Raw genomic sequence first — 14499 nt, forward strand, 5'->3', positions numbered from 1 at the left:
AACCTGGTTTATTTTATTCACACAAATGCTTAATGGTTTTAGCTCTTCTGAAAATGCCTGAAATAACATTGTAGATTTTATTTGTTTTTGAAGCAGCCCTCAAGTCTCAGTGCTGTTAGTGATTGCTTTAGCTGAACCTGGGTTCAATTTCACCTCCTTTCCGCTCTCAATCACAGGACATTTTCTTGATCAACACAAGTACCACCACAATTTCTAGGAAAGACACTTGAAGAAGGCACACGTTGCTATTTACTTGCTTGTTTTTGTCCTTTCAGTTTTATTACCACAGCTGGTCATGAACAGAACAGCACTTGTGTGTGTCTGCATTGGAGATAATGGAGCTGCGCATCAAACAATTTCTGCTGATGAACAGCAGTGAAATACTTTATACTGTAACAGGGCAAATATCTGTCATCGACAGTGAGGTAATTGCTCTTATGCAGGACATTTTGAACTATATGACATGCTTGTTTTAATTTAAGGATTGGTTTATTTTGGAAATATAATTTCAGAAACATGCTATAATTAATATGAAAGCACTACTATTTAGCAGTAGAGTTAGCCTAGTAGAGTGTGTTAACTTTTGAAATGTTTACATTATCATACACATTTCTCTAATCTGTAATTTTATCAAACAAGATGGAATGTTTTAGAGGGAAACGAACCCAACTTATACCACAAAACATCCCAGAATTCTTCAAACTGTCACTTCCTCATATAGAGGATGTCATTAAAGTGCTTGCTTTTGCTGCTAACGGAGAAAAAAACCCTATAAATTAAGTATAATTAACAAATGAACACAAATGAATATATTTTGTCTTATTCAGTGCTATATGACAATATAATATATCACACTGTCTAAAGTTTCCATCTTTTTCATCAATTTCGATCTTTAGAAATTGTGATTTGAATATTTTCCCAATGTAGAAGAATATCTTCCCTCTTCTCTTCCTCTATCTAGCATGTCTATCGCTGCAAACTTTACCTCTTAGCCAGATTTAAATACAGTAGATGTGAAGTGTCTTGTCATCATCAGCAGTTCTCATGTGCACTTCTGTCAGGAGAATTAGGCACATATCTGTCTAATGGGGTTTTCTGTCGAGAAGATCTGCTGTGGATAAATGACTCGGCATCTGTCTGAAAGCTTTTCCTGGAATTTAACGTGTGCATTATGTGATATCGAGGTGTTAAAAACTACTCATTGTAGATGAACCTGAAAAATGTTCTTGGGGTGATGCAAATATTACATTGTGTTTCAGATACAGCAAAAGAACAGGTTCCAGCTGTTCAGGTTTGCAAAGCTGAGATATATCTTTCTGACTCCCACAGGGTGAGATACCTGGTTGCAGTGCAGGTGGTCTGATGCTAGGATTGTGTTAGCATTCCTAAGCTTGTTCATGCCTGTCGTGGTTGTGCAGACATGTAAAAAAAAAAAAAAAGCTAAAATGTCTTGAAGGCAGCAGATGTGTTCTGTTCTGTCATAATTTGATTTTATCTTATGTTTGACACTGTTTTATTTCTGGTTGAGAAGAATCAGTTTAGAATTGTTTTCAGAGCTTTTGGTCTGTATAGAACCGTGGAAAGGTGACCAATGCTTTAAACAGGAGTTAAACGTAATGTGTACAGTATTATGTACAGTATATAGTATTTTATTTTTAATTTTAGACTAGATATATTAGCCATTGTATAACAGTATGAATTGTTTACCAAAATGCCAAACTTTTCACATTGTAATGGAAATAAAGTAATGAATTATGATCATGATACCTCAATGAAATCATAATGCAGTAATATTTGATGATATCAGATCATATAATATTTAGAATAGAATCATTCAAATAATTATTCCAATCATTATTGTTGAATGTCATAATCATATTAATTGTATTTATTAACTAAATCAAAATATTATTGCGTTGTATTTTAATGTATATTTTATTTATTTATTCAAACATTCTGTTGACGACTTCTGGTATAGATGACAAATAATTTGGTATTAATTTTATTCTTAAAGTTAAGGATGTGCATGTCAAGGGTACAACAAATATCAAAATATCAGAAATATCAAATGGCAACTTTACATTTGTTTTCCAACAAATTCGTTTTTCTGCAATTGTTTCATTTTACTTTATGGTTGAGTTGTTGACTTGATTGTATATTTAATGTAACTTTATTAATATACACCCACAATAATTAATGCTGATGTGTCCCCAATGCCCGATGATGAAAAGCAGACGTACCCCAGATACACAGGATCAATTTGGTTTTTAAATTCACACTGATCAACTCTCATGCCCTACATTGTCTGATTAGAACTAATGGAGACAGGGGTTTCTAGGAAGCACATGTCCTCCGGCTCTGCATTTAATTTGTGAAAACCATAATGCTCTGACTAGCTATTGGACAAGATCCCAATTTGATTTTGCAGACATGACCTAGTGCCAGATCGCTTGACCAGCCTCTGAACCATCATTATTGGCTCTGAAAATTTGGGTCCATTATTATGTTCAAAATGGCAGAAGACATTTACATTAAAAGTGTCTTCTAATATCAATATTCATGTCTTTATTATAAAAATCAGACATTTATTTAGCAGCTACATGGTCAGGTGCTGTAGGAATAATATAGTAAGGGCAAAGCCTCATAACAGCATCCATTTGGATGACTGCATTAACTTTTGCATCATGTTCTACAGTAGTGATTCTCCCCATTTTACTAGAGAGCAGAGAGTGGACATGAGAACATGCATTTGAATATTTTCTTGTTTTGCATTTGTGCATTTGCAGGCTTTGCATTTAGTCCATTCAAATGCAATGAAAACAAAAACAGACAGGCAGTGTTTATTTCTCTTTTATGAAAGATAAAACGAAACCTGATTTTACCAGCTCTTACTATGTAAGATGGTAGCTTCATGTAGAGCCTGGAGCTTTTGCAAGAGTGAACATGCTTAGTAACTGAGTAAAAAAAAAAAAACAATCTGGTTGTGTATTAAGTACAGCTAGACTTAAAAGATAGTTTAATAAGTATTTCTCACAGCTTTAGATGACATATGGCATGGAAAATCTAAATTCTTCAAAAATACATCTTATTAAGATTACAATTACATTTGTGTGCACATTCCAGCACCTTTGCCCTATCTAGAGCATGAATTAGTAAGGGTGAATCACAAATTGTATAACATTTTATGCAGATGACTCACTTGAGAAACTAAAGGAAAGGAGAAAATGATAAAGATAATAATGCAAATACTGTATTGGATTTTATTTGGTTCTGTTTCCTGGGCACCATGTTCTGAAGCTATCGTTACCATATGATGCTGAAGAATTTCTCACAAGGTTCTCTGACAGATGGATAGTTTTGGCATTTTACCCAAATTGGATACAGTTTAAACACACTTCTCTTTAAATGGGGATTTTGTTCTCTCTCACATCAGAGGTGTTGACTCTTGTTGTATTCAACAGTCATGCACCAATGTCATAATTCTAGTTATTGCAAGACAAAATCATCAAACATGTTAAGGTACCTCGTGTTCAAATTCCACACTTTGGAAATTTTTTATATACGAAATTACAATTACTGTATTTTCCGGACAATAAGTCACACTTTTTTTCATAGTTTGGCTGGTCCTGCGACTTATAGTCAGGTGCGATTTATTTATCTAAATTAACTTGACATGAACCAAGAGAAATGAACTAAGAGAAATGAACCAAGAGAAAACATTAACGTCTACAGCCTCGAGAGGGCGCTCTATGCCTCTCAGTGCTCCTGTAGTCTACACTGAAAATTTTGTGATTTATTGAAGTGGAATAAGATTGCGGGAGCTTGGTGAACTTGCTTAACGTTACCGGTAACTGTTGGACTCGCTGGCTTGTTGTGTTAATTTTAGCCTATTCAGCCTCCCGAGTATGTTCTTTATGCTATTGTGTAGCTAACTGTTAATGTGTTATGTTAACTTATAGTCCAGTGGGACTTATATCTGTTTTTTTTCCTCGTCATGACGTATTTTTGGACTGATGCGACTTATACTTAGGTGCGACTTATAGTCAGAAAAATACGGTATCTCTCCTAAATGTTTCCTATATTATTTATTTATTTATTATTATTCTACATTTTTTTTTTTTACAGTTTATATAATTATTAGGGGTGGCACGATTCAACTTTTTTATGGTTTGGTTTATATCACGGTTTTAGAGTCACTGTTTAGGTACAGTTCGGTATGTGCTATGTTTTTGGAAAAACTATACTTTAAAGAGCCACACAGATGGGAAATCAAAAATTACCTGTATTACAGTGTATGATGTAGCTGTCCATCAGTGTAAACAATGTGCAAAGTAATTAAACCAAAAAGTACACGATTTATAAAGTTATTGGCTTCTAAAGTAAGGAGTCGACTCTGAATCGCTGAAACGAGTCGTTATAGATTTAAAATCTTTTGCCCATCTCTATGTACATCACTAGAACACTTTGCATAATAAACTCCGCCTACCGTCTTGGGAGAAACGAAGCTCTGAGCTGCCCCACCCCCCACACAGACGCTCTGGTTGGTGTGATAGCATCATGTCAAGGAGACAGTGTGTTTTTAATTGTAAAGGCAAGTTTGTTTTATTTTCACTGCCAAAGAATGAAGATCAGAAGAACCATTGGCTAAAATTCATTTTTACCACAATACCAGAGCAGTACAACAAATCCCTTTTGTTGTGTTCACAACATTTCACTGATTACTGCTTTTCTAATCTCGGCGAGTTCAAGGCGGGATTTTCAAAGCGTTAGGCCATAAAAGAGGGTTCATTACCAACTTTATTTGGACCAACAAGCATCTCCGAATCACAACCTGTAAGTATGATTATATAGTTATGTGTTTGTTTTCTCCTGAGCGTCGTATCAGTATGTGTGCTGTCTGCAGCCTTTGTCTGCGCTGATCGTCATTTACAAACACGTCATTAAAATGAAGTGTAACTCCGTGAATACTCTTCGAAGATACATGAGAGATATATATATAGAAAGCTTGACATGTCTACTTTAAAACTAAACAAGTGCTGCCGAAAATATTCTGTGATAAAGTAATCCATATGAAAACAATGCGATGTCCGTTTTTTACGTCTCCCTTCATTATATCTAATGTGACCACGCCCCCTTTCACAATGTGAACGCGCTATTCAGATTCAAACTGAAACGCGCGGCTTGAATACTCCCACACAGAAGAAAAGCAGCGAGACGATGAGAGGAATAAGACATAATTCACCCCAAAAAGATGCTAACACATTGTTTACCGTGAAGTTGTGTGCGGAACAACCAATCAAAACTGACTATGTCAGTTGACCAATCAGAACACAGTATGCTATCGAAAGGTGGGGTTTAAGGAAACTGAATCTTTTGAACAGCTTCGCGCGAACCGTTTGGGGATCTCTGAGAATTGAGGTAATTTTAAAATTATATTTTGACAAAATGACAATGTTTTTTAACCTTGGATGGATTTAAACGTGTTGTACAGGACTTATAAACAGTGATAGGAAGCTTAGAATTTTCATCTTACTGGCTCTTTAAATTTATATATATATATATATATATATATATATATATATATATATATATATATATATATATATATTATATATATATATATATATATATATAAGAATATTATATCCAACTACAAGCAACAGCAAAAATAAATACAATAGAGTAAAAATACAAAAAATAAAGTAGATTTTTTTTTTTTAGGTACAGAAATTGAATAAAGTAATCAAATGTAAAAGAGCATTGCATATTGGACTATATAAATTAAAGATTATTCTTAAGTTACAAAAGCTTTTTAATTAAGAGCAGTGAGTGATTTCTTTGTTGTTGCTGATTAATATAAAAACTGTCACTTTAAGAGAATGCACTGATCCAGTAGGCCTATGTTCAGCCGGCTATGTCTGCTGTAGGAGACTTACCAAGACGGGCATTTTGACATAATATTTGTCTGAATTTGTCCTTTTTAAACACACTACTTAAGAGAGAGCTTAATATTTGCGCGTGTTCTGAGGCGCTGAGCACACTCACAAATCTTCTCACTGAGCTCAAGCTTACGTCCTTTGGCTCTTACATGTTTAAACTGGCAAAGCTTAAATTAGTTTAGTTTATACACATAATAACGTGTGCTATTCAGATCTCGAGTGTACTCTATCACCACCCGGGTGATGACGGAATAAATTACTACTCATATTCCAGCATACGGTGTTCGCATTGAACAAGAGTGAATGGTTTGTCCAATGTTATTTATTTATTTATTTATTTTCTCCCTCTCATCGCTGTTGTTGTAATGTTTGGGAAGCCAGAATGCACATCAATCAACTGAAACATATATTAGCTGAACCCTGTTTGTTTTAAGCCCTAATACAGATAATTTGTCAGATTTAAGTTGAACCGCAGTCCCAGCGCATGCCGAACCGTGTGTGGAGAGCCGAACGGTTCGATGTTTTTCAGCAAACCATCCTACGCCTAATAATTATGTGTCGATTATTTTATATTGACAGGGAGATATAGATTTTTTATAGTAAAACTGTAGTGTAGAAGGTGGTAATAGGGTCATTTCAATGACACAAGGAAGCTCGATTTCAAACTATAATTAAAATTTATTTTAGTTAAAAAAGAGACAAGTAACCATACATTAATACGATCAGAACAAATATATTATGAGCAAAAGCATAAATAAATACAACAGAATAAATATGCATATGAATTAATAAGCACTGCTTTAAGTTTTTAGGTAGGTCTAACAGTCATTTTCTGGTAAAGACATTCACAGAAATTTAAAAAAGTAATAAGATGTAAAAAACAAACAAACAAAAAAAAAACACTTCATTGTCTTCTCTATAAAAAATTTAGATGAATCCTGTGAGTGATTTTCTATTTATCTTTTGTTGTTTGATTTAAACAGACAGTAGCAGGTATATACAGTAGGCTGCTGTCACTTTAAGACTGAATGCAAGGATCCAGTATAGTGTTAAACCATTTGCATTCACTTAAGACATAACCGACTGACATTAAACTGGCATTTTGACAATGTTGTGTGTATTTGAATAGTTTAAGTGTAATAAATGGTGAAAAATAACTAAATCTGGTACTTTTGAGCTGTCATAGAGTTAGCTCTGTGTGCGTGCGCTTTGGGTTTGAGAGAACAGAAAAGAGCATGTGAGTTCTGCTTTGTTTTCTTGAAAAGGGAAGATGCAATAGCATTTGTGCCTTTTTGAAATTACAGTCTTACAGAAAGTATTTTCTAATTTACTCATTCAGCCTATGTTTTTTTTCCACATTAGCATTATTTTTATAATCATTTTATATCGAGTTTGAAATTTTTATAGGCTGCAGCCAAGTTTTGAAACCAAACTGTTGGACATGTCTAAATAAAATTTAAAACCCTGATCTGTGTGATTGTCATTTTTTAAACATTAAATAAACACTAAAATACCAAAACAAAATTTATATATACAATTAATAAAATATAATCTAACCATGGGAAACAAGTTGCTAATAAAGCTCTCATGCTTAGGACACTCACATTCAAAATTTGAATATTTCCATGTCAAAGCTGAAATGCAGAACTGAACTGTCCCGATCATGTGTTCTTGCTTTTTGGGGATGTCATTGAGTTGCTCATTATATAATACGCAATTTGGCGAAAGATCAACTAGAAGACCAGATTTCACCAGCTTTCCTTACGAACCCAAACATGCCCTCTCAGCACTGATAATATTGCAACACCAACCTCGACCTTAAACGACTTCAATTATTTAAACATTTTCATTTAATGAACACACTTTGATAAACGCAAGCATGAAATCAGTATATGAAATGTCTAAATTAAATTCTATATTTATCTTTTTATTTTATTGTTAAATGTTCTTTTGTGGAAATATAACATTGAGAATTCATTTCCTCCTGTGAGCATTTTTTTATTTTCTCATCAGGCTGTTTTTATGCTTTAATGTCGGGTGTGATATATAACACAACTGTATCAGCTGCTGCAGGTCAGCTGGATGAATCATTACTGCTGATACTAATATTATGGTGCTCAGAGGGACTACAATATTAGCTTGTGGAACAACATTATTTGCTTCTGGAATCGTCTTGTTGCTCCTCCACCCCAGCAAACACACACACACACACACCTAAACACCAACATTATCTCAGTGTTGCTGCTGCAAACTGATGAATATTTGATTCTGCTTCATCTTCTGTGTCTCTGTGAGCGTGCCCAGATATGTGAAAGTGCTTGCATTGTGTTTGTGTGTGTGTGTGTGTGTGTGATCCTGAAGGTAAAGAGATGTATTTCTGTATTCTCCTTTCTTGGATTTTTGCGCTTAGTACACAGGTCTTTCTAGAAGACCTTGAGGGAAGGATGGTGGGCTTTGCTGGGGAAGTGGGTTGGATGCTGGAACAAGCAAAAGCCGTTGTATTACCTTTTAAAGACAATCAATTATCGTGACCTGCTTTGCCTCCCTGTGGGGGCTCCACCGATCCTCGAGAGTGGGCCAGGCGGCTTCGACGTATGAGTCAGTGTTTGGAAGTGACAGGGCATTAGTTTACACAGCCCAACTCATCAGAGCGCCTCCATGATCTCCAGTGTCAATGGAGGAATCACATAAGAAACAGGGAAGCAGGCATTACATTGCTAAGGAGTTTAGTGCTAATATGCTCTCAGTCCACAAATGTCATGGTGGTGCGTGTGAGTTTCATCAGAAATGCAAGTCAACAGTGATAGTGAGGCTGCGTTTAAGCAGAAACTACCGATAATTCAGTTGATTTCGTTTCAGACTGATTTTTTGTCGATTCTTTGTTGATCTTTTTAGAAAAGTCCATTAATTATTACTGTGGTCTCCAGTGTTACTTGATGCTTCATAAATCAATCTAATATGCTGATTTGGTGCTCAAGAAACAGTTCTTATAATTATTAATATCCAAAACAGCTGTGGCTGCTTAATATTCTTTATTAAAACTGAGATATGCGTTATTTTTTTCTTTCAAGATTTTTAGAGGAATAGAAAGTTCAAAAGAACACCATTTAGTCTATGTGAAATATAAATTCTTTCATATCTTTAGAAATTTCTATTTGTTTTTAAATCTCTAATGTCATGTGTCTTTGTTGAATAAAAGTATCAGTTTCTCAAAAAAAAAACATGACTGACTTCTGAACTGTACTTTATATTGTGTTGTTTTTTTTTTTGCAATGTATAAATGAAATGTAAAATAAAGTGACTTAAATTTATGTATTTGCATATTTCTGTCTATATCTCTATTGCAGTCTAGGCTGTATTTCTGCGTATATAAAAAGTATGTATTTCTATATTGCTGATAAAACTTAAAACAGGATGAGCAAATTAGGGTCACTTGTATTGTGTGCTGTACAAAATGTAAATGAAGACAGGAATCGAGGCTTTCTAACTTTCTTTCTTTTTTTTCTGTTTAGTGGTGGATTTGCAAGGCTGTCCACACTCCCGGTTTGTAGTCCCTCCAAAAACCACACACTGGGTGGCCATTATGCAGAGAGGGAAGTGCACCTTCAAGGAGAAGATCCTTAACGCAGCTGCTTTTAATGCCTCGGCTGTCATTATCTACAATAACAGCACCAAAGAAGACACAGTCACGATGGCTCATGAAGGTGAGCGCCATAATCAATGTATTCTCATTATGAATAATGCAGCTCTCTTCTTCTAATCTGCGCCGTGTACTCAGTGTCATGCAGACTTTTCCAACTTCTTTAGTCAGTTCCATTAGACAGGACTCAAAGCTTGTTCCTCTTATAGTCATGTTAACAATACATACATTTAACATTTTAGCAGTTCAGAATGCATGTAAATGGATCTCTGTAATGCTTGCAGCAGATTTTAATGCAGTGAGGTACATTATCTGGAAAAATCATTGTCCGAGGACTAAATGGGGAGAGTGTGTACCATGTGTGTGTATGTGTGTGTGTCAGTGCAACAGAAAAACAGCTTTATTCTGGAAAATTATTATTATTTATTCAGGAAAAACGTACACCAATTACCAAATGGCTTAAAATCATATTAAATGGTTGTTGTTGTTGTTTTAAATCTAAAGATACAGAGAGTTTTGTGTGAGTGGCAGTTAGGGTTAGAGGTAGAGAATACAATTTGTACTGAATAAAACATTATAAACAATTTGCAACTGTGTGTGTGTGTGCACGCATGTGTAGCTGTCACACCAGTTTGAGTTTTGAGCAGTGGATGTTTTGAGTGAAAATGTTGCTGTGCTTAGCAAAAACATACTTGTCGTTATTATAATTTTTTTGTTTAAAAAAAGCATTTTGGTAAAAGCAACAGCTGACACAGGAATTTTCAGTGCCCATTACATTCCATTAATGTTTACTCAGACCACTCAGATGGTAACCGGACCTGATTCACCCCACCACAATACATCAAGCTACATATAATACATTATGGTTTGTTTATTATGAATTATGCAAGTGTGTATATATATATATATATATATATATATATATATATATATATATATATATATATATAATACTTGCATGTGACATTATAATGCTATTGAAATGTATTGTAGCCCTGTTAGATAGTCCATCAGATTGTAATATACGGTTTAATTTGATTTTGAGTATTGAAGTATCTAACAGTGATTACTGGCACTTTTTATAATTCTACGTCTATTATTTTTTTATCAGTCGGGCTGAGGTATTGTAGACTTTTTTTTAGTTCATCTGTGTACACATGCTAACTGACGTTGGTATTGGTTGCATCACGACTATTCAAAATGTCTTCCTGTGTTTGTGCTTTTTTAGATGCTTTGAAACTTCTCGAAACTTCTGTGTTCTGTTGCATTTATGTGGTGCCCTGTCTAGTTGATTTTGAATGCAAGAACACATCCTGTATGAACGTTTCCTCACTCATTCTGTGCTGCCTGCTCACTGTGACTCTGTGTGTGACTGCGGTTTGTCGAGTTGTGTTGCTTTTAGTAGCAGAGGGGACTGGAGGGTTGACAGTGCATGGATTTTGTTATTTTTTATGTTACGAGAAAATATATGGATGATTCTCAATTGTATAGAATCAAAACAGCAGCCTTGAGGAGAATGAGCATTCAGGATTTTTGCTGAATAATGTTATATTTTCAAATGTTTTACTGTTTGCCAAGCTTTGGAAGTGTTTGTTTTTTTGTATGTAGGTATTTCATAATATGTCTTGGGGTTATAAACCTGCAGTGAGAGTGTGACAAAGACCGTTTGTTTGGTTTTTGAGAACATTCGGACACCATGAAGGACTGTGTGTACTGCAGGTGCACTCTCTCCACACATACACTTCGAGCTTGGCACACATCCAAGAGCTTAGAATGCACAGGGCACATATGATTCAACCTAAAGCTTATCAGTAGTGTATTAGGATGTATAAAGTGGTGGGCTGAGGGAGGATCTGGAAGAAGGGGAAGATATTGGGTGTAAGATGGTGAGTCATGGCAGATCGATGAGATGTTTAAATATAGCAGGATTGCTTGATTTATTTAGAGGGTCCTTTTCCGCTGCCACCTATGGGAATCAAACCTGTATGTACCAGCTGTTAAATTTTGAGGTACCTCACGAATCAGTTGGATTTGGATTCATAGCGTCATGAGACAACGGTTCTTTTTTTTGCATTTAAATTTTTTTTATTAACAGCACAAGGATGCAAGTAGTGTTGTCACGGTACCAAAATTTCAGTATTCAGTACCGATACCAATGAAAATCCACAGCAAAACACAAATATATGCTAATAAAAAAAAAAAAAAAAAAAAAAAAAAAAAAACTTTTTAGCACTAAAAATAAAACCGATGGCATTCTTTATATTTATTTACAATTGTGTTTAAAGTTTTTCTACAAGTAATATAATTATGAAAAACAGTAAACAAGTTTCACCCAAATTTAATTTGTCTTTTAATTAATGAAATTTAAACACATTTAATTTTTTGGTAAATAAAGGGGATTTGCTATTAAAATTAAAACATTGAAGAAATATTTTGTGATTTATTTCTTTAAAAAAATAACGTTTTATACATTTTTCAACAGTAGTAGCAGTATCACGTACATTCTACTAAATAATAGTAATATTTTTAGCACAATGCCTTTATGTAAAAATTAACTTTTATTTTGACGGGGTTACTGTGAATACCTTTAAATTGACACTGGTTTTACTCAAATGAAATGGTAAAATGCTTGTGAAGTGACTCAGAACAGTTCTGGTGATGTTCTTTATGTATTTATGTCCTCATTACTGCAAGCGTCATGCGCTTCAGTCTATGTAGTAAACAAACTGCACGTCTCTGCCATTCATTCACACAGAGACGTGCAGAACATGCAGGATTCATAGTTCAACCAACTTTTGCGGCTTAACATTTACGGATACTGGTCCATATGGAGATTTGATTTGATTAATTTATGCTAACGTTGACAAATTCTGTGGCTCTCCATATTAAAATGTAAGTTTAATTTTCATGACTATATTTTGGGATTCCGTCCACGTTTTCTGCTTCGCGGAAATTATAGCGCTGTATGCTTCAAGAACAAGGTTGACCGGGTACTCCGGTACTTTGAGAAACCTGGTACCGTGACATTTTCATTTTTTTAGTACCGACTTGGTACCGAAGTATCGGGTCTTTTGACAACACTAGATGCAATTCTTGTTGAGTTGATGTGACTTATTGCCAAGTTCAGTGTTAAGATCTTATACAAGATCTTCAGCTTTTGTATAATGTGAATGGAATGCTGTATCAGAGCTACTAGTATCTAAGAAAGTTATTTTTTCTTTAAATTTAAATAAAGTTGATGTAATAAAAAAATACAAATCTTATATTAAATATCTTTTAAACTTAAAAGCTTAAAAAAATTATACCTTGGCGACTAACTAAACTAAAAGTAAAATAAATAAATAAATAATAATTCAAAGGTAATTAGAAATAATAAAAATAATAATAATAATAATAATAATAATAATAATAATAATAATAATAATAATGATAAAAGCAAATGATAATAGTACTGCTGTTTGTCCGGATCAGTCTAGAACATTTTTTGAAAAAAGAATTGCATTGCATCAGTGTATGGACTGATCCAGGTAGATGATACATGTAGGTTTCAGTCAAACATTCAGATCACTACTTTTAGATAAAAATATTTTGTGCACTCACAGGAAGTTTGGGGTTGCATTTGTGCATGTGCGTGGGGGTGGAGGTGTTTTTTAAACCCTAATCCCACAAGCAAACTGACACACTATTTTCAAGAGCCACAAACATAATGTAGATTTTTAGATTTAGATTATAGAAATTTTTGCTGTCATTATGTTTATGTCAGGTTCTGTTATGATATTTTTATTGAAGAATAACCAAGGACTGTTTTGACCATACAAACCATAATTTTTTTTTTTTTTTTTTTTTTCAGTGATGAAGTTTCAATGCGCTATTAGCTAATGTCAAAGATATACAAGCATCATTAGTTATTTATTTATTTTTTAAAGCTCTGCTCTAAATTTACTGGCACTCTAAGTTGCATGTTACATATTGTAAATATAGTAAGGAGAATTTGATTTTCCATATGAAGCCATGTGCCTTTCTCTCAGCATTGTTTGTACAATAGCATCAACACCTTTAAATATCTGTTCAAGAGATTACAGTTTAAAGAGACTGTGAAGAGACCAGTATTTTAAAACCAGTTAAATCCAGAGTGCATATAAATTCATAATGTCACATCCTCACATCCCCTTCACTGTCGGTGTTAGTCAGCATGGGCAGGACTTAAGACCACCTTTGAGGGAGTTTCCCTTTTTAAAACAGATCAATATTTGCATGACTTGACCTTTATGGGAGGAACAATCAATAATGAATTAAATTAATTTCCACCGCTGTTATAAAGTGAGGCCATTTAGACTTCAATCTCTAATCTTTGGCTAATTTATTGAGTTCTCTACTGGGATTATATTGGATAATTATATTATTAGTAGCATAGCTCATTATATTTCATTTAATAATACTGTAAGTACCATCAACAGACTGTGCCTGTGGAAGTGACTTCGGTACCATGATGCATATCATGATATACATCTTGGTTTTCAAGAAACTTATGGAGAGAAAGGGCCTTGGAGTTGGTCAGAGCTTGGTCAGTCACCACTGGAGTAAATTGTCCCTGTCCTGCCCTAGACATCATCTTTACTGCTAACAAACTGCCTTCTAAGCAAGGGCAGCATGCTAAACAGTCACGTCTCATTCACACCTGCGCATAAACATACTGTAAGTGCTCATATACACCAGTACATATACAAATCTATACATGATGATATCACTTGGGAGACTGCATAATTTAACTTTTGTTTTGCAAGATGAAACACATAATAATGTCAGACACACTAGCAGCCACATTCACACTGACATTCTCTGACATTCAGATTTCTTTTTCACTCTTTGCTCCCTCATCACATTCAGGATTTGGCTGTAAGATGCAGCAGTTTTTATGCA

General features: G+C 34.4%; 1 protein-coding gene across 2 annotated transcripts in view; it reads left to right on the forward strand.

Annotated features, from left to right (window-relative positions):
• LOC113099541 (E3 ubiquitin-protein ligase RNF130-like) overlaps nucleotides 1-14499 on the forward strand; it is a 50186-nt gene that overhangs the window by 6125 nt on the left and 29562 nt on the right. For both annotated transcript variants that reach the window (XM_026264401.1, XM_026264400.1), the window contains exon 3: nucleotides 9452-9643. In XM_026264401.1, the coding sequence (XP_026120186.1) occupies nucleotides 9452-9643 (192 nt within the window). The remainder of the gene's footprint in view (nucleotides 1-9451; nucleotides 9644-14499) is intronic.

The sequence above is a fragment of the Carassius auratus genome, unplaced genomic scaffold (assembly GCF_003368295.1).
Source record: "Carassius auratus strain Wakin unplaced genomic scaffold, ASM336829v1 scaf_tig00216959, whole genome shotgun sequence".
Classification (NCBI taxonomy): domain Eukaryota; kingdom Metazoa; phylum Chordata; class Actinopteri; order Cypriniformes; family Cyprinidae; genus Carassius; species Carassius auratus.